The sequence below is a fragment of the Petaurus breviceps genome, unplaced genomic scaffold, assembly GCF_028583685.1.
Source record: "Petaurus breviceps papuanus isolate PSGF00001 unplaced genomic scaffold, PetGlider_PUasm1.0 188, whole genome shotgun sequence".
NCBI classification, from domain to species: Eukaryota; Metazoa; Chordata; class Mammalia; order Diprotodontia; family Petauridae; genus Petaurus; species Petaurus breviceps.
The window spans coordinates 8230314-8255930 of record NW_027185804.1 but is presented as its reverse complement, the minus strand read 5'-3'; the positions used below and the strand labels follow the sequence as shown (position 1 = coordinate 8255930).

The window sequence follows — 25617 nt, the reverse complement described above, 5'->3', positions numbered from 1 at the left end:
TAAAACTCCATTCTTTGGCAAGGGCAACATGAGAAATTTGAAATACTGGACAATGATAGAGCAACCTCACCCTTCCTTTTTGTTCCTATTGGTGATTCATAAATTTTAAAAGAATGAGGCATGCTTTCCTTCATCTTCAATTCCCAAACAATTTCTCGATTGAAAATGATTTAATTCAGAGGAGAAAACATTCATTCTGTAACAGTTATGACTGTTTATAATTGGATGATCCTTTTAATAGTTCCTGATTAACCCGGGGACTTCAGTGAGCTGACATCTACCAGGTCACTGATAGGACTTTCTTCAAAACTTAATTACAAAATAAAACTCTTGTGATTCACCCAGGCCTAAAATGTATTGTTATATTTAGTTGGAATCATAGTTTGTTCCTGTCAAAGGCAGCTTTCTTTTTCTGATAGTTAATATTTGACCCTGGTAATCATGTCTGGCAAGAAGAGGCTGCATAGCCTGTGAGCAAACCAAAACCTTCCAAAGGAACTGGAGATCAGTAGACCCCCATCCCCAACTCACCAGCCAGCTAAAAGTGTAATTGGATTTTGGACATGCCAATGGGCTCTCCATTGTTGTTAGGAGCAAAGATAAAAGAGGCTGAAAACACAAGGAGGGGGTGGGGCAGTGAAGCCAAAGCAACATGTAGAGAGACCCAGGGGACAGAGAGGTCAGCCATTAATACACAGAGGGACAGTGCTCCTTCCTGCTCCTCCCCTGGTCCACCTAAGCTCCATGAGGCAGGAACCACTGCACTGATCTGTATCCTCAGGACTGAGCAACCGCCCTGTACATTCTCTCTCTCTCTTTTTTTTTAAGCAATTGGAGTTAAGTAACTTGCTCAAGGTTACACAGCCAGGTGTTTCTGGGTGGGTGCTAAGTGTCTGAGCCCGGATTCAATCCCCAGGTCATCCTGACACAGGGGTCAGTGCTCTTACTCACTGTGCTACCTGGCCGCCCCAGCCCTGCACATTCTTGCTGCTGCTGAGTCATTTCAGCCGTGTCTGACTCTTCCTGACCCTACTTGAGAGTTTTCTTGGCAAAGATACTGGGACGGTCTGCCATTTCCTTCTCCAGGTCATTTTATAGATGAGGAAACTGAGGCAAAAATGGTTAAGTGACTTACCCAGGGGTCACACTGCTATAAGTATCTGAGGCAGGACTTGAATGCACTAAGATGAGTCTTCCTGACCCCAGGCCTCCTGCCTGACTCCTGGAACTCTATACATTGTTGTCTGGCTGTATTGCACATATAGGTGCTTTCAAAGTTCTTGTTGAATTGAATTGGAAAGTAACTTAAAAATCAGCCCCTTCACAACTCCAAAAGACTCATGATGGAAAATTCTATCCATATCCAGAGAAAGAACTTTGGAGTCTGAAAGCAGAATGAAGAAGACTATTTACTCTCTCTTTTTTTGGTTGTTTTTCTGTTTTGTTTCTTCTTTCTCATGGTTCCTCCCATTGGTTCTAATTCTTCACAACATGACTCATGTGAAAATGTGTTTTTTTGTTTATTTTTGCTTTTCTGGAGAGGGGAAGGCAGGGCAATTGGGGTTAAATGACTTGTCCAAGGTCACACGGCTAGTAAGTATTAAGTATCTGAAGCCAAATTTGAACTCAGGTCCTCCTGACTCCAGGGCTGGTGCTCTATTCACTGTACCACCTCGCCGCCCCAAACATATGTTTAATTATGAATGTATATGCAGAGCCTATATCAGATTGCATGCCATCTTGGGAAGGGGGGAGGAAGGAAGGGAGAAAAATGTAAAGCTCAAAAGCTTATGGAAGTGAATATTGAAAACTAAAAAGAAATTGATTTTAAAAAGAAAAAAGAAAACACATATCAATAACATTCTTAAAGTAAAAAAAAAAAAATCATCTTCTTCAATCTTATTTATAGATAGGAAAATTTAGGCCCAAAGAATTCAGTTAACTTGGAATTAGATGCCCCCTCACATTCTTCTATCACACCCTTCTCCCCTATTGTGATACCAATAGAGAATGTTTGTGTAACTGATAAATTGACAAGCTGAGGAGAAACAGTCTTTGAAATACTGTGAGATCAAGAATCCTCCACTTACATTCTCCTCTGACTCCTAATTAGAGCAGAGGCGACCTGTGCCAGCAGAATGCAACCCTCAGGCAAGCAGGGAGTAGAGGGCAGAAAGCGCCAGACTTGGCATCAGGAAGTCCTTGAGTTTAAGCTTGACCTCAGATACTGACTAGCTGTGAAAAGTCACTTTACTGTTTTTTGCTTTGGCATCCATTTATTCATCTGTAACACGTAGAAAATTATAACACCCATCTCTCACAGCTGCCATTAAGATGAAATGAGATAAGATTTATAAAGCATTTTGCAAACCTTCAGGAACTACAGAAATGTCATCATCATCATCGTTGCGTCATCATCATCATGATCATCATCTAAAACTTTAAGCCCATGCCTTGGTAGAGTCTGTGACACAAGGACCACCCCTTAGCTAAGTACTGAGAAGTGTCTCAACAGTCAGGCCAGTGGAAGAAGTCCAAGGCTGGGAGGAATGGTCTACAATGGCAATTATGGATGTGGTTTGAGTATTGGTAGTAGAAAGAGAAATAAAGAGAAATTTCTAGAATGGGAAGAAATGGCTTGAACAAGGAAAACTCAATGACTGAAAACCCCCTCAACTCTGCTTGGAGGAGAGGAAGAGTATCAGGCAAGGGTCTGGCAGCCATCGCCACCATCAGGTTCAATCTGAGCCCTGGGCTAGAATTCTAACTCCTTATAGGGAGCTCTCACTTCAGAAAGATGAAGAGAAACAAAGATGACCCTCAGTTCCTTTGGCTGCTACAACGGCATCTATCTCCGACTCATCTAAAATTAAATAACGGGGGGGATGGAGTCTCCAGGTTGAAAAAAAAAAAGCTGACCAAACTCTTTCTACTGGGTCTCCCTCCTTTCTTTGGAGATGATGACTATATAGGCTTACTGGTAGGAGAGGAATATAAATGCCACCTCCTCTCCTCCCCCCACCCTTAAATCAATAAAAATGACTTTCTTTCTTTCTTTTCTTCCTTCTTTCTTTCTTTCATAAAAAGGAAAATCAGAATGAAGACTTCTCAGCCAGAAAGAATGGAACCTCAAAAACAGAAGAAACATTGATTAGGGGAGGATTGAATAGGATTAATTTTCAAAATGAAAGAAGACAAGGGAATTGGGTCCATTCATCAAGCTTGCTTCATTTTGGGAATGAAAGTGATCAGGGGAAAATGGAAAGGAGAGCTTCTGGACGCTCAGAGGTCTCTTGGTCAGCTCCTCTCTCACACCTGTAGGAGAGGAGGGTTTGGAGTCTCAGGGTGTAGGAATATCGCTGATTTGGGAAACTTTTGGAAACTTTCAGCCTTCTTCTTCCACCCCTGAACCTCACCCCACATCCAACTCTTACAACACAGGTCTGGTAGACACCCATGGTCTGCTTCTATTCGTCTGGCTTTTTTTTCCATCATACCACTAGCTTGATCATGAAAAAGTCACCACAAGTAGAATAATAACTGGTATACTGATGTATTACAGAGGAGGTAAGGGGAATGGAGCAGAGAGGTGGGGGTGCCTTTGAAGAAAAAAGATTGCCCCCTGCTCTCTTTCAATGCAACATTTATGCAGGGTGCCTGTAATGGACAAAGTACCACTCCAGACTGAGCATAAGAGCAGAACAAGAAACAAGGGATCCAGGGTAGGGTCTGACAAAACATGGGGCATGGTAAGACAAGTCTAGCTATCCTTCCTGCCATTTGGAGCCCTTTCCTGGTCCCCTAACACTAGGGCCTTCCTTTTCAGGTTGGCCCATCCTGGTCTTTCCAGAAGGCCTAGCAGCCACCTGTTCACTTTCAGGATCCAGAGATTCCTGATCCAAAACAGATTTCCAAAGTAAGGTAGGATCGAGGCCCTAATAAAATGATCTCCAGAGAGTTCACTTTCAAGAGGGCCTTGGGAGTCCTACAGCATCTTTGCAGTAGAGAAATATTTTAGCTCTAAACCCCTGGTCTGGAGAAGCCCTTTTTATTATAAAGTCTCCCTTGCTGAGTCCTCACCCAGAACATGCCTTCTAACCTTGGGTGATCCTCAAGGTGCTCCTGGGCCCTATTCTCTTCTCCCTCTACACTACTTCACCTGGTGATTTCATCAGCTTCCATGGATTTAATTACCATCTCTATGCTGATGATTCCTAAAATCTACCTTCCCTGCCCCAATCTTGCATCTGCAACTGCCTCTCAGACATCTCCAACTGGATGTCCAATAGACATTTTCAACTCAGTATGTCCAAAATAGGACGAATTAACTGTCCCCAAAACCCTTCTCCACCCCTAAACTCCCTGTTACTGTTGAGAGCTGCACCATCCTCCCAGTCCCCAGGCTTGCCACCTAGGAGTCCATTGTGGATGGAATCTTACCCCCTCCGACCCCCATGCCCAAGCTGTCCACAAAACTGTCAATTTCCCCTTTGCAACATCTCCTGCATACGCTCCCTGCTCTTCTCTGACTATGCTCCCGCCCTGGTGCGGACCCTCATCCCCTCACACCTGGATGACTGCAACAGCTGCTGGTCTGGCTGCCTTCCTCAAGCCTCACCTCTCTGCAATCCATCCTCTATTTGGCCACTGAAGTGAGCCATCTAAAGCACATGCCATCCTCCAGTGTCTTCCTATCACCTCCAGGATCAAAGATAAAGTCCTCTGCTCAGCGTTCATAATCCTTGATAACCTATTCCCCTCCCACCTTTCCAGTCTTCAGATACCTTACTCCCCAACACTAACTGATCCATCCAGTGACACTGGCTTCCTGGCTGTTCCTCCATCATCTCCATCTCCCAGTGTTTTCTCTGGTTGTTCCCCATGCAGGGAACACTCTCCCTCTCATCTTTATGTACTGAACTTCTTGGCTTCCTTTAAGTCCCAACTAAAACCCCATCTTTTACAGGAAACCCCTCTTAAAATTCCAGTGCCTTCCTTCTGTTAACTATTTCCCATTTTGCTATCTATTGTTTATTTATATGTATTTTTTTTGCATGTCGTCTCCCCAACTGGGAAGAGATTGTCTTTTGTCTCTTTTTATATCCCCGAAGCTTAGCATGGCAGCTGGCACACAGTAGGCACTCTGAGTGACGCAAGATGATTCCCAGAGTTACTCAACCTCAGTAACAAAAAGTAGGCTTCTGCCATAGAGGATATCTAGAACTACTGGTAACATTGAAAGTCTATGAGAAAAGTTCAGCTACATCTTAAGAACAAGTCAGAAAGGTAGTAGGAGATGGCTAAAGGATGCTTTCAGCACCCAGTCTGGCAGTCACAGATCTAGTCAGACCTAGATTCTTCTGGGACAGGTCTACTAAGATCATAAGGTTCTTTTTCCCGTGACTCTTCCCTCATTCTAGTATTCCAGGTAATACTACCAAGTATATACAGAACCTTCTGGGAACAAAACACCACAATGGTATGGTGTCCATTCACTCTCTTAGGACAACTGACAGCCTGCAAAGTCCTAAGTACTACCTGGCTGGTAAAGATGCTCAAATTATATAAACCTCTCACACAGATCATGCTTCTCAGATGAGACAAGCCGAGACCTTTAGACAGTAAGGGCTGTGTAAGTTTCAACACTTCCCAACCCATATTACTAGGGATCCTCTCTCTTGATTTTCAAAAATATCAAGGACAGAAGGCAAAAATGTCCTGATCTACTGAGAAGATCAATAGAATCAGCTTTCAACAAGTATATGGAACAATAATAAACATCAAAAGGGAGATAAGAAATGCCCTTCTCTCCATTCTCAGCAGAACTGGAGGACTATAGGGCGCTGTCAGACATATGCAGTCACAGAACATAGAACATACACTGTCAGCATCAGCTGATGTGCTGGTCAGTTTCAAAGAACTGATTTCCTTCCTCACCTCACTTTTATTTATTCTTTGTTACAAAGGATAACTCCTTTGGGAAAGGAAGGAGGAAGCATACAGCTGTAAAAGAAAGAGACATAAAAACAACAGATAGCAATAAAAATTTCAAAGAAAAAAAGATCCAGAAACATGCACAAAACACACACACACAAACACTTCCATAAAGTAATACTTTCTCAATCGAGGTCCAGAACCATACTGTAGCAGGAGTCTACAGGGAGAAATGTAATTTTCTAAAGAATAGCTTTTTTCCTCAAAGTCATTTTCTGATGTTGCTTTTAAAGAGTCAAATCTACCAGGGAAATACAATCAGTTCTGTCAATTAAATCAAGCCCAACAACCTTTGATAGACGAAAGACTAGATGCTCCAGTCTGACTCACTGTAGTGTTGATATAAAGAAGAGAGCCTAAAAATAATTACCTTTCATTCACAGTATCTGGGTCATTGAGGTCATTCTAACCATAAGAGAAAACCTAAAGTTAGCACATTCTGTTGATCAGAAACCTCAGTACTGCACACCAAGGATGTAACTGAGGGATGTAACTTACCTGTTACATGATGTGGATTCTACCTCGGTAAAATAACACCTCTTCTTTTTAGGCTCCACCTCCTCTAATCCCTCACTTCTTTCAAAGATCAGTTTACCTCCTACATGAAGTCTTTTTCTTGATCTATCCCACTGCTAGCACCCCCCTCCAAAATCATCTTGTATTATTTTGTATACATTTTGAAATTACTTATCTACATACATGTTGTTTCTGTCAATAAACTGTAAACCTCCTGAAAGGCAGTGAATAATTTCATTTTTGTCAACCTATCCCTCGAGTCTGACATATAATAGAGGCTTAAATAAATGTCTGATAAATGAGCAACTGAAAATAAGGTAATATGTGAGTCTTTTTAAAGACTGGACCTTCATAAACAAGATCTCTGAAACATTTCTAGGATTACCCACAATCACATTCTTAAAAATGCCTTTGGGTCCTGTGTCAGAGATCTTCTATTGTGGGGGGGGGGGGGTCCTATGGACCAGATCTCATCTCCCACACCAAGTGGGCACCACAGCAGCAATGATTGTCTGTTTGAACCGCCTCTCTTTCTGCTGGTTGCCAGTGACTTTAATATGTGTCAGAGCCCGGTGTGAAGTGTGTTCAACCTACCTGAAAATTCTATTCAATTAACATTTATATGCCCTGTGGTTAAGGCCATATGGGGACTGTGAGGACATTTCTCCAAAAACATTGCCTACAATCTGAGTAACTGAAATTGTAACCTTCATCAGGATACTGTGTCTATTTCTCTCCCTCCCCTGCCTCTCTCCCCATCCCTCCCCCTTTTCTCCTCCACCCTCACACTCTCTCTCTCTCTGTCTCTCTCTCTCTCTCTCTCTCTCTCTCTCTCTCTCTCTCTTTCTCTCGCCACCGGTCTCTCTCTCTCTCTCTCTCTCTCTCTCTCTCTCTCTCTCTCTCTCTCTCTCTCTCTCTCTCTCTCTCTCTCTCTCTCTCTCTCTCTCTCTCTCTCTCTCTGTCTCTCTCTTCAGATGTTGCCAAGAGACAGGAAATACAAAAGCATATCTTCGCACAGCCATTCCAACAACAGTTGAATAAACATGCAACCCGATACCTCACATCTGGTATTTCATCACTCCAAGTACCTTATTCACGTTCAAATATATTTAATACCAGGGAAACTTTAGAGGGACCAATGTCTTGATCAAGGCATTAACTTACTCACAACCTGTCTCAATAAAAGCAGTAACAAACAGTAATCTCTAATCTTCAACCAGATGGAAATAACTATGTTGTTTGTTTTTTAAAGAACTGGTCATCTAACTCCTGTCAAAACTCAGCTCAACGGTATAGTGAGCCTACCACCATCCACTCCAAGGAAAAGAGACTTGTAGAAGGGGCTGGATTTGAGGGATTAATGAAAACCTTTGTGATTGATTTTAAAAGCCAGCTTATTAACATATGTAAAATATTATAGCAGATGCTAAGTCTTTAGAGTGCAATTTTTTTTTCCCTTGAATGTTTTAGGTTAAGGAAGGAAATGGTGGATTTTTCTGTTTTTTTTTTCTTTTCTTTATTTTCTTTTTGGTAAAGTTGCCTGCCTGGAAGCTTCTTGGTTAGTGCAAAAATTAACTATCCATAATTAAATTATACTAATAAACTATTTCACTTTCTTGGTACAGTTTTGTTTTGAGCTCTATAAAATTAAAAGCCAATTAGAAATGTAATGCAGATAGTTTCTTTTATGTAACCCTCTAGATAGCAGTAAAAGCAACAGAAATATGCATGGATGTTAGGGGATTTTTCATAGGAACAATAACAACAGTTTTCTGGATGGATCTCCTTTGTATCTGTGGAAATGAACATGAAAGGGAAGGCAATGAATGACCTGTAACATATGTACGCTATCTATAGGCTAGTCATGAGTGCCAGGAGAATTCCCGATGCCCTCATTTTTCAACTCATTCGGAACTCCACTACTGCCCAGAAGGCAGGACAAGCACAGGCAAGCAAAGGCTTCTGCCAAGAAGAGAATTCACAGGAATCACTAGGAAAAAAAAAAAAACAATGTTTGGAAACAAGCAACAGATAGAGAAGGTCTTAATGCTCTCTGGGGGTCATTATTTTCCATTCTCTGAATTAAAACTCTAAAATACCCACCAATCTGAGATTTGAAGAACATGGGTCAGAGAAATCTAGGTGGTTTGTGCATCAGTCATCATGGCAGAGACCTCAACCACAACCACAGACCACTCAGGCCTTCCTCTACTATCACTTCCCATGGCAATGTATTCTCTTTAGATCTAGCATTTCATCTGGTTTTCAAAATCACTGAGAAGGAGGAAGTCAAATGATTCTCAGTGTAATAGATGAGGAAACTGTGGCATAAAATAGGTGAGAAAAGGTCAGGAATAGGTCTTCCCTCTCTTAACTCCCCAGATTCCTTTCACTTTCAGAGAAACAGGAACTTGGGAGAAAACATAGTGCTAAGAAGAAAATACAGATATACAAAAGGTCGGAGTGAAAGGGCCATTTAGAAGTCATCCTTTCCAATCTTAAAGAATAGGAAATTGAGGACTAAAGAGGGGGAATGGGGACCCTAACACAGATCTCCAAGCCTAGAACCTTTTCCATTTCTACCCTATTTCTACAGTCCTGGCTTCCACCTGTGCCCACCCCACTCTCCCAGTACTTAGGCAACAGAATTCCAAGCAGGTTCCTTTTTACCAGAATACTAATCCCCAAGAAGACTACATACACCTCATCGGGTATCCAGAAATACGAAGGAGTGCACATACGAAGTCCAGTTAGAAAGAGCCACATATAGTTAGGAGAGATTCTGCCATGACTGGCTTCTTTCAAAGTTCATCACTCACTACCTGTTGTTCCCACTGTTCTTCAGGCTCCTGAATCGACCATTGGGTCCAGGATAAGTTCAACATTGTTGAAAAGTTTAGTGGATCTTTGAAGCTGCTTGAATGAAAACAAACTCAGAGGCTTTAACATTAACTATTTATGTGAAGGGATAATTAGTCACATTTATTCTCTCTAGTTCTGAAAAGAAGCCAGAAATGGAGATATCCCCCCCAAAAAAAAATATAATTTGTGTTAAAAAGCACAAATCAAAGTTTAAGTATCTCCAGTTGTCCAAGGCTGGAAGGTCTAGAGGTCTTTATTCCACTTAGTCTTTTCCAACTGAAAATAACTACAGGCAATTCCCTTTACCTTTGTGATCCTCAGTTTCCTCATCCATAAAAACAAAACAAACAAACAAACAAGAATCAAAACTACCGTTAACCTCGAAGGGTTATGGGAATCAAAGAAAAGTGCAAGTGAAAAGAACTGTTTAACCACCAGGGACTACATAAATGAAAGTTCTTCCTGTTACCAAAGTAGGGGCAGAGAGGGAAGACAGAAGAAGCAATGGTCATCTCTCTGTTCATTCTCTTATAACTTGGTTATTAGGGAAGGTGGGCTATAAGTCTCATCAGTCTTTAACTGATTTAAATTTAAAAAACAAAACAAAACTAGATACTCTGTTCCCCACAAGAGGGCTTTTACGCTTTGCCAGGGGGGCCTCCTCAGTATGGTCAGGACTTGCTAGCTAGACACATTAAGAGCATGCTCAATAATTTCAAACAAGATGGCGGCTGTCCTTGCAGCTGTCCTCAAGGAGCACCTGGGGGGGGGGGGGCACTTAGCAGGCATCAACTGCAGCTGTCCATTGGTTCTGACCTGCTGGGGAGCTGGAATTCTAGGGGGCCACCAGCCATTCCCAGACATGGAATACATTTTTGCTGGCTCGTGATCTCAGAATCATCCCCTAAAGGTTTTTAATGTTGTCCTATCCTCTGCCATTAACAACCAAGATTTTCACTCAGGGCAAAGTAAAAGGTAACCACACTTCAAGCTGCTTCACCCTCCTCAGCCACCTGTGATCTCATGTCTGCCCCAGAGCAAGAGTAGAGAATCTCAAGATTTGGGGGACTGCTTTATTTGCACTGGAAAAGCGGTGTGAATATAGATCAATTCTGATTTTAAAATGGGTCATATCATCAAACATATAAAATTTTTAGCTACAACTGGTAAATGGGTGAAATCTTTTTTTCATGGATCTAGGGTAAAGACTATGGATGGGGAATACTATATGTTGTCAAAAGAAGTTTGTCAACTGATTTTACCTGGTTTTTTCACTGTTCAAAACAAAGGACAGTAAAAGGAAGGAGATCCAAAAAACATGCTTGCTCAGGCTACCCTCTTTTTACAGAACAGTTCATGAGATAAACCATCTCTCTCTTTCCTTGGTTGACAGAGACAAAGTGTTGATGAGTGCTCCCAGAGACACCCAGCAAATGGCGGCCCCTTGGGGGAACTGGTGCTCGGAATGTTTCCTACTTGATTTAACCCGTGCCTTCTATGTTAAAAGTAAAACCCCCTTTTGCCTTCTCCAAAAAGAAATCAAAACAGTACACAGTTGAGTCATAAAAAATATATCTGTTTCAGGGAGCACGCGCACATACACACACACACACACACACACACACACAAAGAGTAAGGAAGGGAAAAGGGTCAATGAGCTTCAAAAATCTTTGCTCTTAGTGATATAAGAAGACTTTTAGATCAAAGAATAATGAGAGGAGCAATCTACCAGAGCAGAAATAGCATAGGCTGAATTTCATATTTGAAGGAGGGCAGGGAAGAATAAAAGAAAAGATCTTGCCATCTCCTTCTAATAGGTTTAAACCTCAAGAGATTTTTTTTTAAATTCTCTTCTTTCCTGACATTGCACCTGTTCTGCAGTCTAGCTTTAAGGAAACCTCATCACCCAGAGGAAATAGCACTGTACTCGACCTTGCCTCTTGTGCGACTCAGGATTGCTGACATCACAATGTACTTGAAGCTCTAGGAATGCTTGGGAATACTATAACATCTCTCAAGAAAAAAAAAAACAACACATGGTATTTCACTAAAAGGCATCACATCATTTTGAATATGCTACACAGGACACAAAACACGTAGAATGATTTTATCCTAAGGAGAACAAGTATGCTCTTAGGGCAAGACTCTCTCCAGAACCCTAGTCTTGTTTCCAGTTATCTTCATTTGTAGCAAGAAGAGAGTGCTGGCTCTGAGCAAGTGGATCTGGGTTCAAATTCTGCATCAAATGTTCCCTACCTAAATGACTGTGGTAAAATGGACCATGTCTGCCTCATCTATATAATGGGTTGTAGGGAGTGAGAGAGGGGGTGTTAAACTAGATGGCCCTTTGAAGTCCCTTCCAGTTCTATAGACATCAATGATCCATTAAAGCCTATGAACCTCTAAGCCTGGTCTCATAATATTCTCATGACTGGGTTTCCCTTAGCCATACAGAGACTAGTCTATCTAATTCCTTTATTCTCAAAACCATAAAACCCCATGGAGACTGGGGTGAGTACTTGGTACTCCTCAGGAGACCTGCCTATGCCTTCAAGAATCCTACTGATCACCACTTTTAAGCCTGGCACCCATACCTCAGGACACAAGCTAGTGGTAGGAAGCCAGGGGGACTCCCCATGGAGACCGGGAACAGCAGGATGAGAGCCCATTGTGAGGCCTCACCCCATGCCACAGTTAATGTCTTCCTACAAGCATCAGTTGGATGAAAACTCCCTCTGAAGAGCCCAGGTGTCAACCCCAATCAACTTCTTCTTCAAAAGCTTGGCTCTCCACTTTAAAGTGGGCTTTCCACAGATGCAGTCAATAAATCTACATGTAACAACTGTGAGTGTCCACAGGAAACCACAGGGACTCAGATCTTCATGAAATGTCTTGAATAACACACACACACACACACACGTGTACACACACACACACACACACACACACACACACACACACATACACACACTGCACTGCATGGGCTACCCAGCCCAGTGCTGAGTACACCAAGAAGATACAGCTGCTCTATAAATACTGAGTAACTAAGTGATGATGACTGTTGATTAGCAATTCAATTATATCTTAGGCAGTGTAGCCACTCAAAGACTCAAATAAGAACACTGTAGTGATCAGATTGCAGTTTAGTGGTAAATTTCCCGTTAAAGCTGAGGTGGGCAAGAATGAATATCCCCAGAGAGGATGTAGAATTCTACAAGGGTTGGGTAGATAGGGGAAGAGAATCTTTTTTTTTTTTTAATACAATATAATACACAGCCCTGTGGTGAAAAGAACTGAAGGGAAATGGTCATTTTCCCAGTTTTCTGCAAGAAATACATTGGTCACTCAGGAGCTAGACTAACTATAAGATTTAAATTTTTTGGTTTTTAATTTCTGGGTGAGCAAAAGCTAGCAGACCAACCACCATCTCCCTTGCTCCCCATCTAGCAATATTCATGTCAGCTCAAAGAATTATGTTTTAAAGAGGAGAGGAGAGACAGAAGACAGTGAAGAAGTTCAAGATAGTGATAACAAACCAGAGAGACAGGGAGACAGTCAAGAAGAATAAGGGAAAGAGAGTGAAGCAGATAGTGAGGTAGAGAAAAGGAAGACCGTGAGGGAGAACAAAATAGTGAGGACAGGTTAGAGCGAGAGATGAGACAGTCAAAGAGAATCAAAGAGATGATGAGGAAGAGTCAGAGCCAGACAGACAGAGGTTGAAGAGACAACCAATTAAGGTAGTCACTTGAGAGATGTCAAATGAGCCTAGCTGGCCCAGTTTTACTCCAGCAATGACCTAGGAAAGGGTTCTAAATCAAACAATCAACAAGAAAGCTCCTTCACAGAGGCCAGGATTAAACAAAAGACAGCCAGAAGCTGGGGAATCTGAAATCTTGCTGGAGAAGCAGAAATAAGTACAATAAAGGAAGACAGTAGCACCCCACTGAGGGAAATCCCAGGATGGATGGAAGACACAATTAGCCATCATAAGTGTGAACATAAATGGGATGAATTTACCCACTAAAAGAAAGAGACTAGAAGAATAGATTATAAAGCAGAATTCAGCAGTATGCTATTTACAAGAAACACTTTTAAAACAAAGAATCACACAAAATTGAAATGAGGGGATGGAGCAGACACTAATTCAAATCAATCCAAAAAGTAGGTGTAATAATTATGATACTGAACAACACTAAAAATAAGACATGTTTAAAAAGTATAAAGAAGAACCTACTTTATCCTTACAGGTATTGGAGGGAAGGAGAAAATATCAATCCCACCTTATACAAACTATATGATTTGAGGCAGTCACAATGCTCTGTTCTACTCCTTGCCAGTATAATTTAGAGAAAGTGCTGATTTGCACTGGCAGAAGTTTACTCAACAGGGAGGTCCCCGTACCAATGAAATGAAAGACTCAATCAATATTCAGTTCATATCCCACTCAGTATACATGCATTGAATGGGATAGCAAATAAGTACTTCAAGGAAAAGCAAAAAGAAAGATAACAAACATAATAGTGGATGATTATATAACCTTCTCAGGATTAGACAAATCTAACAAAAAGAAAAGTAAGAAAGAAATTAAGGACCTGAAAATATCTTTACATGGGTGAAATAGGATAGATCTTGGGCTATTATTGAATGAGATTAGACAGAAATATATCTATTACTCAGGAGGACATGGCATCTTTACAAAAAACTGATCATATTTTAGACCAGCAGTCCTCAAACTTTTTGCTTTCATGACCACTTAATACTATTAAAAAGTATTGAGGACCACCCCCCAAGAGCTTTTATCTGGGGAGTTATAGCTATTGATATTTGTTATATTAGAAATTAAAACGTATTATTATGTAAAGTTTTTACCTTGAGGATATTCAGGGGACCCCAAAACATATTTTGAAAACCAATGTGTTAGGTCATAAAACCTCAGAAAGGCTGAAAAACATAAATATTAACTAGAACTCTTAGAGAATATAAAATAAAAATTATAATCAATAAAATGGCTTTAAAAAGGACCACATTTGGGGTGGCCAGGTGGCTCAGTGAGTAAGAGCACCGGCCCCAGTGTCAGGATAACCTGGGGATCGAATCTGGGCTCAGATACTTAGCACCACACCCAGAAATAACTGGCCGTGTAACCTTGAGCAAGTTACTTAACCCCAATTGCTTTAAAAAAAAAAAAAGGACCACACTTAAATGACTAAATAATTTAAAGAATTAATATTTCAAAGAATAAATCACAAATACAATAATTTTAGAAAATGACAATAAGATGCCAAAACTTTTGGGATGATACCAAAATAGTCTTTGTGGGAAAGTTTGTTGTGGGGGGAGAGGGGAGGAGGGAGAGAGCAAACAGATCAATAAAATGGGCACATAATTTTAAAAACTAAAGTAACAAACAAACCAATTTAGTAAAAATACAAATTGTCGAAAGAAATTTTAACAAAATTAAAACCAAAAAAAAAAAAAGAAACCCTGAAAAACAAAACTAAGAGCTACTTGGGGAAGGGATGGGGAGAAATAAAAGAAACTATCAGCTGCATTTAGTAACAACAACAAGAAAAATTTAGAGAATAGGCAATGGAGAAATAAAACTATAATTTTTTCAAAGAGAATATGAAGATTTACTTAAAGAATACCAGAGATTTGGTTTTTAAAAACTGAAATACTGGTATAAGCAAAGTAGCAGTATAAACCTACAAAAATTAAATTTTCCTATATATTACAAAAATAAAAACAAAAAAAAGTCAGGAGATAGGGAAATTCCTTTCAGCATAACTCAGAATACATAAACTATTTGGGAATCTACACAGAAACATATAAATACAGCTGCAAAAGAAGTAAAGAAAGAGCTAATAATTGCAAAGATACTAATTGTTCACACTTGGCTATGCCAACACAATAAAAATGGCAATGATACCTCAATTAATTAATTATCCAATGCCATACAAATCTACTGGAGTTGGAAAAAATAAAATTAATCCCTATTTGAATGGGTAAAAAAAGATTTAAAATCTCAAGGAAAAATAATGTGAATAAAAGGGGTGGGAGGAGGGTAGCAGTATCAGATCTCAAACTATACTACAAAGCAGTTAACATTAAAAATATTTAATACTAATTTAAAATAGAAATGATAATCAATGGGACAGATTGGCATACAACATCAGGAAACAAATGAAAACAGCAACATATTGTTCAATAAAACCAAAGCTATCCCAACTACTGGGGTAAGAACTCAAAACAGCTGAGAAAACATGAAAACTGTCTGGCAAAAATAAATGTGGACCAATATATCACTCCACATACCAGAATAAGGTGGAACAGTGGATGAAGCATTAGGCCTGTAGTCAGGAAAACTCATGTTCCTGAGTTCAAATCCCAACTCAGACACTTACTAGCTGTGTGACCCTGGGCAAGTCACTCACCTCTATTTGCCTCAGTTTCCTCATGTATAAAATGAGCTAGAGCAGGAAATGGCAAATCACTACAGTATCTTTGCCAAGAAAACCCCAAATGGGGCAGCCAGGTAACACAGCAAGTAAGAGCACCAGCTCCAGTGTTGAGAAGACCTGGAGATCGAATCCCGGGCTCAGACACTTAGCACCCACCCAGAAATAACTGGCCGTGTAACCTTGAGTAAGTTACTTAACCCCAATTGCTTAGGGGCGGCCAGGTGGCTCAGCGAGTAAGAGCACCAGCTCCAGTGTTGGGATGACCTGGATCAAATCCAGGCTCAGATACTCACAGCACCACACCCAGAAATAACTGGCCGTGTAACCTTGAGCAAATTACTTAACCCTGATTGCTTAAAAAAAAAAAAACCCAAATGAGGTCACAAAGAGCCTGAGACAACTAAACAACAAAAATCACAATGCAAACGGTAACATTGTAAATATAATAAACAGTAAAGATACTTTTTGCAACTCTGAATGAGGTAAGACTTTTTGACTGAGTAGAAGATACAGAAGATTCATTCCCTATGCTGCTCTCTCAGAACAGACTTTTTTCCCCTTACTTTCTTCATATCCTTATGTGCTTAGCACAGAACCTGGTACATAGTAGGTACTAAATAAATTCTTGTCAACTTGACTTAACTTGATCAAAGGACATGAAATAGACAATTTTTATTACATAAAAAAACAAATTACTGCAGCTAAAAGTTGACAGGGAGATAATCTTTGCATCGTTTCTATTACAAAGGTCTAATTTCTCTTATAAAGGTCTATTTTCACAAATTGAGAACTGATACAAATATAGAAGAACAAGAGCTACTCCCAGTGGGTATGACTTCCAAGAATATAAACAGGAATGAGAGGAGGGAAGAAAGGGAAGGGAATAAGCTTTTATTAAACATCTACTGTATCTCAGGCACTGTGCTTCAAAAACATTATCTCATTTGATCCTCATGATATTTGGGGGAGGTGGGTAGATATTGTCATCTTTTTTCCAGATAAGGAAACTGAGGCAACAGATTTTCCAGATAAGGAAAAAGAATTTCCAGTTAAGGAAAAAGGAAACAGATTTTCCAGATAAGGAAACTGAGGCAAACAGGTGAAGTGATTTGCCGAGGGTCAGACAAGTAGGAAAAATCTGAGGCTGGATCTGAATTCAGGACTTCCTGTCTCCAAGCCCAGCACTCTATTCACTATACCACCAGCAGGAACTATTTTTTGTACAGAGTCAATGAATGGATTTTTTTTTTTGCTATCTACAATGATTATAAGATTTTTAGGGGATGGGAGGGGGGCGTGAATATAAGATAGTACTGGATCTCTTGTTTATTATATTATATATGCACATATAATATAAATACATATATTAATTATACATAATTTATTATATACCTTAACAACATACACACGCACACCACCACCACCACCATGCTGTACATAAATTCAGACGCCCAGTTTTATGAAAAATCCTTTTTCTGTTCTTTGCCTACAAAAATATTCATACTGGTGTTTCTAAAGTTCAGAATAACAAAAAGTTTTTAAATGAATGTTATTAAAAAAAAAAAAAAAGAAACAACGAGCCAGAAAAAGGGGAGACCTCTCTCCTCTGTGCACAGGAACAATAACATGTGAGGAGTGGGAAGCAAAGGCCTTGAAACTTTCCACCCACAGCAGCTGAGCGGCTTCAACCCAAGTCTATTTTTCCAGACATGATGTTTCATTTGGCTGCAAGGGTCACATGACAGTAGTGCCTTAAGGTTTGTTTCTGCCTCTCAGTGACACTGACAGGCTGTGAGAGACTCCAACAGTAGAGAAAGAAAAAAAAGATTTTTTCCCTTGTTTCCATTACATCATCCCAGTCATACTAGGAGGGGTGGGGGAGGGGAAGAAGGGGGGCACAGCTGGTGGCAGCTGCAGAGCCATCTGCTTTCTCCTTAACAGTATGGGCCAGTTTATCCTGCAGACTCCTACGGCTCCTGATGGAGAAGAAACAGGATTAAAGGCACAACACCCTATTATGGAAAACCTTTCAAATTATGTAGAAATAAATTACTCTGGTGTTAAGTTAACTGTCTCAGGTAGGCTGCTGTGCCCGCACCCGGCCTCCTCCAAGCTGGGAAGGGGGATTGTTTGTGTCTCTTTAGTCTCAAGTCACAGAACAAACTCTAACAGCTTCATGTTCACAATTAGTCGGGCAAGATGTGCAACCCTCCCCCCCACCACCTGCCATCTGCCTCTCACAAGGTAAGTAGCCAAAAGTAAAACTCTACAGTGAAAAATATTTATTTAAAGGGGAAAGGGGCACGGGAGGGAGGACCCAACTAATCCCAGCACAAAATCTGTGCACACATCCATGCATCCTCTGAGGAAGCTTCTCAGGGTGAACCACCAGCTGCAGCAAGCAGGACCTGTAACTAACTTATGGCCCAACTGCAAAGGCTTTACAGTGATGCTTTTCCAGTAACTGCAACCACTTCATGGCATGAAGAATGTGCCAAGATGCATCTCAACACTGTAAGTGGCCAAAAAATAAAACTCAACAGTGAAGGGAGACCCAAATTCGGGGTGAGGCTGCTATACACTTGTTAGTACCATCATTTACCGAAAAATCACCAGCTATTACTAGTAGTTACTACAACACATGTGTGTCCACTAAGCAGTAATTCCTTGATTAATCTGGCTCCAGATTAAGGTTATTAAGAAACACAAAAGCTCTATCTACCAAACACAACTGTAAAGGCACCTGGCTTCTCTCCATCACCGAAAACAACACAAGCTTGTGAAATATAGCCATGAGACCTCTGAGCATCAATCACATGAATGTTCCTGTCCAATTACTGCAAAAATAATTTCCATGCAACTTACCATACATTTTGCCTTCATCTGATAGGATGATTTTTCTCCTCCCACAAGGTGGATAAATGGCCAGGGCCTCCTGAAAGCTCTGTTCAATATCTGGGCTCCAGACTCCCTCGGCATCATTGTCAATGGGCTTATCTGCAGAGTCACTCATTCTCTCAATGTTTTCGGCAGGACTTTCGCTGCCGCTCCAGCTGCTGGGCTCAATGGTGACGGTTGGGGTCTCCAAGCCAAAGCTTGGAGTCTTTTAAAGAAAAGAAACCTAAAAGAAGAAAGGATCACAGCAGAGTAAGGACAAAACCCTGGTAAAAAACATTCATTCACTTAGACATTTATGAAGCCCTCTTGCTGGATTTAACACCATCCCTCTTAGTACCCCAGCACCTAATATAAAGGTTCAATAATAAAGGCCCTACCCTCATCAATCCCATCCTCCATCATCTCACTCATCCTTGTGAGGTAAGTACTGTCAGTGCCCTAGTTATTCTAATCCTCAATTTACACAGCAAGAAACTGTGGATCACAGAAGTTAAGGGACTTGCCCAGGGTCACACAGCAACAGAGCTAGAGTCCAAATCCAGGTTCATCTTAATTCCAAGATTAGCATCCATTCCATACTGCCCATTATGATGGCGTTTACAGCAGAGTTAACGTATGAGGTATCAATCAACTCAGAACATAAATACATTCACGTATATGAATCTGAATCTCACACATACACATGAATATGTGGGTCACATATGAGGAAGACACCATACAAAAAGACACTGTTATGCCCAAGTCCAATAATCACTACAGCAATAAAAATCCAATGGGAAGGAAAAAACCTATCTTAGAAAGAGGGTGTAAGAGACATCTTAGACACACACACACATACACACACGCACCAGTGACATGCAAAATAGTACTACATGAGATCTAAGAAGGTCCACAACTGGGCTGGCCACAGGAAGCTTCATGTTCATGTAAGAGGAAACATTTGAAGTGAGCTTTAAAAAAACAGCGAAGGAAGTCAGGCAATGGGGGCAGAGGCATTGAGATGAGAAAGCAGAGTCATGTTTAAGGGTCGGAGTGTTGTCGATTTTGGCTGAAGCCTACAAGAGAGGAGTCATGTGAGACAACACTGGAAAGGTCAGTCTGTGACAAGACTGTAGACAGCAATAAATGTTAGCCAGAGAAGTTTAAAGGAACTTTGGTAAATTGTGATGGAAGAAAGAGGAATGAATGACGAGCCTAGATCTAGACATAGAAAAGACAGATCTGGGGCAGGCAGAGAAAAGACCCATTTGGACACTATTACAGTGCTCTAGGACTAAGATCATTAATGAGGGTGGGCACTAAGGTGCTGAGTAGAAGAGGAAGAGCTGGATGTGAGATGTTACGGAGGAGCGAGAGTCAGAAATTGGGTGGATGTTTGGATATGTGAAGTGAGGAAGACAAAGCGGAGCATGACCCTAAGGTTTCTAATTACAACACAAGGTGTAAAACGCTCAGGCCACTGATAAAAATAAGGAAGTCGAACAGAGAAACAAGTTTAAGGGAAAATATAATAGACTCAGTGAACATACATCCCCCCACCCCCCCAAAAAAAGTCCCTAAAAAAGATGGCATTTTCCTGTGAGTCCTTCCAATAAATTGCTTAAAGTTCCAACATTTGGCCTCCAAAAATTCTTTTACTCCTCCATATAATATACATATTCACATAACCTCTGTTCTTAAAGAACTGCCATAAAACTCAGTAGAGTCAGTGTGCGATAGTAGACAGAGTACCGGACTTGAAATCAAGAACACCTGAGTTTCATTCCTACCTCCAACACTTGCTATATAATCCTTGACAAGTTACTGAATCTCTCTAGGCCTTGGTTTCTTCATCTGTAAAATGAAAAAGATGAAAAGTCCCTTCCAAGTCTAAATCTACAATCCCTCGAAATGCCAAATTGTTACCACATCCTCAGCAAGAGAAAGCTCAATCAGCCCTATCCTGAGGTCAGGAAGTCTTGCTCATATGCATATCAGAATCCTGATTTTTTGACAAAGTGCTAAGTTTTTCACTCAAAGGCTTGCTCCTTAGGAATATAACTGAGGAATATGATATAGCTATCACTTCTGGTACATATCTCAGATGCAAAGAATTTGGGGCATAGCTCTCGTCCATTGAAAGGTTCTACCACATTCCCAAACAGCTGCCAACCAAATGGAGAGCATCCAGACAAGAACATGGACACGTGGCACTCCCGAGCACCTGAAGTCTCTTAGGCGGCTCCATGAACATCATCACCAAACCCAACGAGTCACCAAGAAACCCTAGACAAAGATTCCCTGAGGTAGCCCACAGTTTGTGCTCATTCAGTACTAAAACAACTAATCAGAACTTTCCCTTCACTGCTGAGGATTCTTTGCCTTTCGATCACAACATTCTTATTTGGGAGCCCCTGGGGAAAGGAGCCCTCTGAGTTGGCTACACTTCATATGCAACCATTCTTTTGTCACCAGAAACACTTTTCCAGCATCAGAAAACCTCTACTTGCACCTTGGTGAGAAACGCCAAGTTATAAATTAAACCAACAAAAAAAACAACAACAAAAGAAAAAGATCTTCTTTATTAACTCCTCCAATAAATTCCAAGTTATCTGCATTTGTGCCTGCATTAATTTATAAATTAAGGCACAAAAAAGATCCTCTTTATTAACTCCCCAAATAAATTCCAAGTTGTCTGCATTTATGGATTCTTTTTGGTTCCCAAAACACGGCACCTTCCTTCTGGGATCTTAAAAAAAAGACTTATGAAAAACACATGGGATTGGATTCTTCCTTGCCCTACAAATCTACCTGATCTCAATTTTGGTTGCTTCAGAAAACTGAGATGATGCTAGCCCTCATCATTATTCTTTGCAAACTTAGGGGAGGGGCTGCCAATGGAAGCAGCAAGGCTCTTATCAGATTTCTGCCATTGCCACTGTCTTGGATAATTTTGCTGAACTATTTCCCTCCTGTTTTTTTGTTTTTGTTTTAACTGATGGCTCTCACAGAGGATTGGCTGGACGGATACACTGGGAAAGAAATATAAACATGAAAGACATCAATAAAAACACAGTAATAAAGTACAACAGAATGTCAGCCTGCACAAAGACAAGTGTAGCATCCATACATACTACAGGCATCACAGACTCTTCTTCTCTAGGTAGCAGCCCCTCCCATGTTCAGTTCTTCATACCATCTTCTAAGAGGGAAACTGACAAGCTAGAGTACGTCCAGGAGGGCAGCCAGGATAGGGCAAAGAGTCTAAAAGCTACATCATATAAGAAAAACCTCCTCAAGGATGGTGACAAACTCTGCCCAAACACTGCAAGTTCTAGGGAAGACGAGTTCCTGGTGGTGCAAGATAAAGATGGCTAGATTTGGAGTTAGCACTCTTTTAATTGGGAGGTTGGAATAAGCATTAGGGTTTTCAAAGCCAAACTATATCAAAGCAGGGCAAAAACAGCTACCTTCTTTAATATAGATCCAAACTCTTCAGTCTTCTACACCTCCTAAGCTTGCCTACACTCAAACCTTAGGAAGTGGGAGCTGAGGGACCTGGGAGAAAATGAGCAAGGCACATTTTAGTCAAGATCTTTGTCAGTAAAGGTCCATTAACTGGTCAGGATGGACTGTGGACCACCATGAGATGAATGTCCCTTATTAAGACTGTATAATATTGAAAGGCTTTAAACACACAAAGAGAATTTATTGTTCACTCTAATACAGGACAGCCAACTGAGGCTCAGCAGGCTGGATGGGGCCAGGACAACTCTAGGTCACTGAGCTACACCAGCAGCTTAGACAAAAAGACCCATGGGCCCCTGCAGGGGCAGAATTCCTTACTATAATCCTTCAGCATCTCTTGACTGAACACCAGCACAAAATCTTGGCCAGGTTCAGAACTGTTCATCCATCATCTCCTCTTAACCCATCTCAAAAGCCTGAAGTTAGGCACATGGGAGAGCTCAATTAAAAACTTCTTAAACTGAATTAACTAGCACATATCCAGTATTACACCATGCCTAACCAGTCCTCATTTTTCAGACACATGTCTCCATCCCTCATAGACGTGGTTTAGTCAAACACTGTCCAGATACAATTTATGCAGATTTTTTTTTCTTTTTTGGGCAGCAATTGGGGTTAAGTGACTTGCCCAAGGTCACATGGCTAGTTTTTGTGTTAAGTATCTGAGGCCAGATTTGAACTCAGGTCCCCCTGACTCCAGGGCCAGTGCTTTATTCACTGTGCCACCTAGCCGCCCCAATATGCAGACTTTTTTCACTTTATCTCCTCTTCTAAGTTAAAAACTCTTCTGTGGCTTTGGTCAAGTGTTACCCAATCTAAGACCCATGATTCTGAAGATACCCTGTGAAAACTCAAGTATCTAATAACAGGATAATGTGGTAGCAAAAAGACAACCAACAACCTTCTGTTAATATTTCCGTAGAGAAAATGAGATCACAATTTACATGTGATCCTCTAATTTGAGGACTAAAGGCCTGAAAGTGATCACATGACAAATTAAAATTAGTGGATAAAGTATGTTGGAGCTCCTCACTCTGTAACACAGACTTGAGATGTATTTCATCTCAAGAAGAGTTCTTTAAAACTCTCCTATACTGAGGATCCATTTTTATTAGGAGAGGTGTATTAATAATAATAGTAGCTTACTTTAATGGTCACCAAGGGCTTTATAAACATCATCTGTTTTATGTTTCACAACAACTCATTTAAGGTCTAATGGGTCTTAATATCCCCATTTTACACAGTATTGTACTAAAATTTTAGAATCAGGAATGCATGGGTTCAAATCTGGCTGTTGCTACTAGCTTTGTGACCCTGTAATAGGTCACATAACTTATATTAACTTTAGGCAATTTCTGAAATTTAGCCAGGTGGCACGGTGGATAGAGCACCAAGCCCAGAGTCAGAAAGAACTGAGTTCAAATCCAGCCTCATACACTTATACAAGCTGTGTGACTTTGGGCAAGTCATCTGACCCCTATTTGTCTCAGTTTCCTCAACTTTAAAATGGGGGTAATAATCACACCTCACTTAACATTCAATATTAATATTAAATAAAGGTAAGTATTTACAAATATTTAATATTACTATGTAATAAACGCAATATTTATAAATATTTAATATTACTATGTAATAAAGGTAATATTTATAAGCCACTTAAGCACTGTGCCTAGGACATATTAGGTGCTATATGAATGACAGCTGTACTATTACCAGTAGATGGTTTGCAATCTGCTTTGGTGAAAAGAATTCCCACATCCAGTATGCAGGATAATGGTGTTAGAGCTTAAGGGACTATCTTGCCAGACTCTCTCATTTCACAGGTATGGAAACTGAGGAAGCCCAGAGATATCACATGACTTGCCCAAGGGCACACGGTAATTAGCGATCAAGTTAAGATTTGAACCTAGATCCAGCACTCCCTGATGCAGTTGAAATCACAAAATGAGAAAATTGTGAAAGACATTAAATGAGCCACCCATGGTTACTACAGCAGAGTCTGAGGCCAGGCTTCTCATGGCACTGAGTTGAATACACCTCCAATTAAGCCTCCCTCTCTCTATGTATGTTCTGATAGAATAGCTTCCTCTTTAAGCACTGGCCAGGACATAATCTCCATTTTCTTTAATTTTCCTATCAGTTAATGGATCCTCCTAAGCTCACCTTCTTCCAGAAACCCTTAACAGTCTTATGATAGTACACTCCAAAAATAGACACTGGTAACCAATTCCAAAGGCTGAAATCCTTCTTTGGCTTTTTCCTCCTGCTAACCACGCTCCCTGAAAGGCAACTGCACACAGGACCCAACCACATGGCCAAATGGATCTCACAGTGAAACCTACTGGACTAGTTTTAGCCAACAAACCTAGCCCCAGCCCTCCTGACAGAGAGGTCCACTGACACTAACCCATGCCTTCCCTTCTTTTTATATCTGCGGTCCTGGCCCTGGCTGAGGTGCTAAGTAACATTGAGAAGAACAGTGAGGGGCATGGGCCAGTCACTTCTATCACAATACTTTAAAAAATTTGTGGTGCTATCATTACGGGCACTCCCTACACCGCACCTGGAGAGCCAAGTCTTCAGAAGGTATAGTGGGACAGGTTAAGTGATTAAGTCCTGGTGATAAGCTTCTCGTCAACTGGCTAGATTGTTGTTCAGCTAGCAGAGAGTTACTTGGCAGGCTTATACTCTAATGCTTTCCATCTTGGTATGGTCTGAGATGATAGTCCCTTAGAATAAGCTATGAGAACCCAGGTTCGTCTCTAGACAAGGATGGGGCATTGGAGGAAAACCTGTAATTGATGAGGCACGCATTTGTACTCAACAATTTCACCCTGTCAGGAATACAGCCTAATTTGAATCTGCAGACATAGAACCGAAGTTCAAACGCTGGGCCAGGGAAAGTCATCTTCCCCTTTCCTAGAAAAGGAAGTCAGACTTGGTATTTGCTAAACTCTCTTGGACCTCTAAATACTATCACTATAATAAGGAGGTTGTAGGAAAGGGGGGCAGGGGGGAGAGTTTGAAGAATGGAGGTCATTTTAAGATTAGAAAGGAATGAAAAATCTAACCAATTAAAGACCTTAGGAAGATCATCTGAGTCTAATTTCAGATAACCCAGAAACTGTAAAAATCCACCTGCTAAAAATGAAAATCCATTCCTGTCCTTACTCTTTTCATTTTTTTCTCCCATGGAGGGAGTCAAAGAGTTTAACAAGTGGAATAGTATTTCAACTACCAAACAGTGCCCTTGTCTGTTCAAAACTTCATAACTTCTCTTTCTCAGTTCATCACTTTCCACTCATCATCATGCATATTATGCTACAATATCCTCATCATCATCATCATCATCATCATCATCATCATCATCATCATCATC

At 40.7% G+C, this 25617-nt stretch overlaps 1 protein-coding gene across 9 annotated transcripts in view; it reads right to left on the bottom strand.

Moving 5' to 3' along the window:
• The window catches only part of TEAD1 (TEA domain transcription factor 1), a 403944-nt gene that overhangs the window by 186331 nt on the left and 191996 nt on the right, over nt 1-25617 (bottom strand). For all 9 annotated transcript variants that reach the window (XM_069091245.1, XM_069091243.1, XM_069091242.1 and 6 more), the window contains one exon: nt 18699-18954. In XM_069091245.1, coding sequence (XP_068947346.1) covers nt 18699-18846 — 148 coding nt within the window. In that variant the 5' untranslated portion in view covers nt 18847-18954. The remainder of the gene's footprint in view (nt 1-18698; nt 18955-25617) is intronic.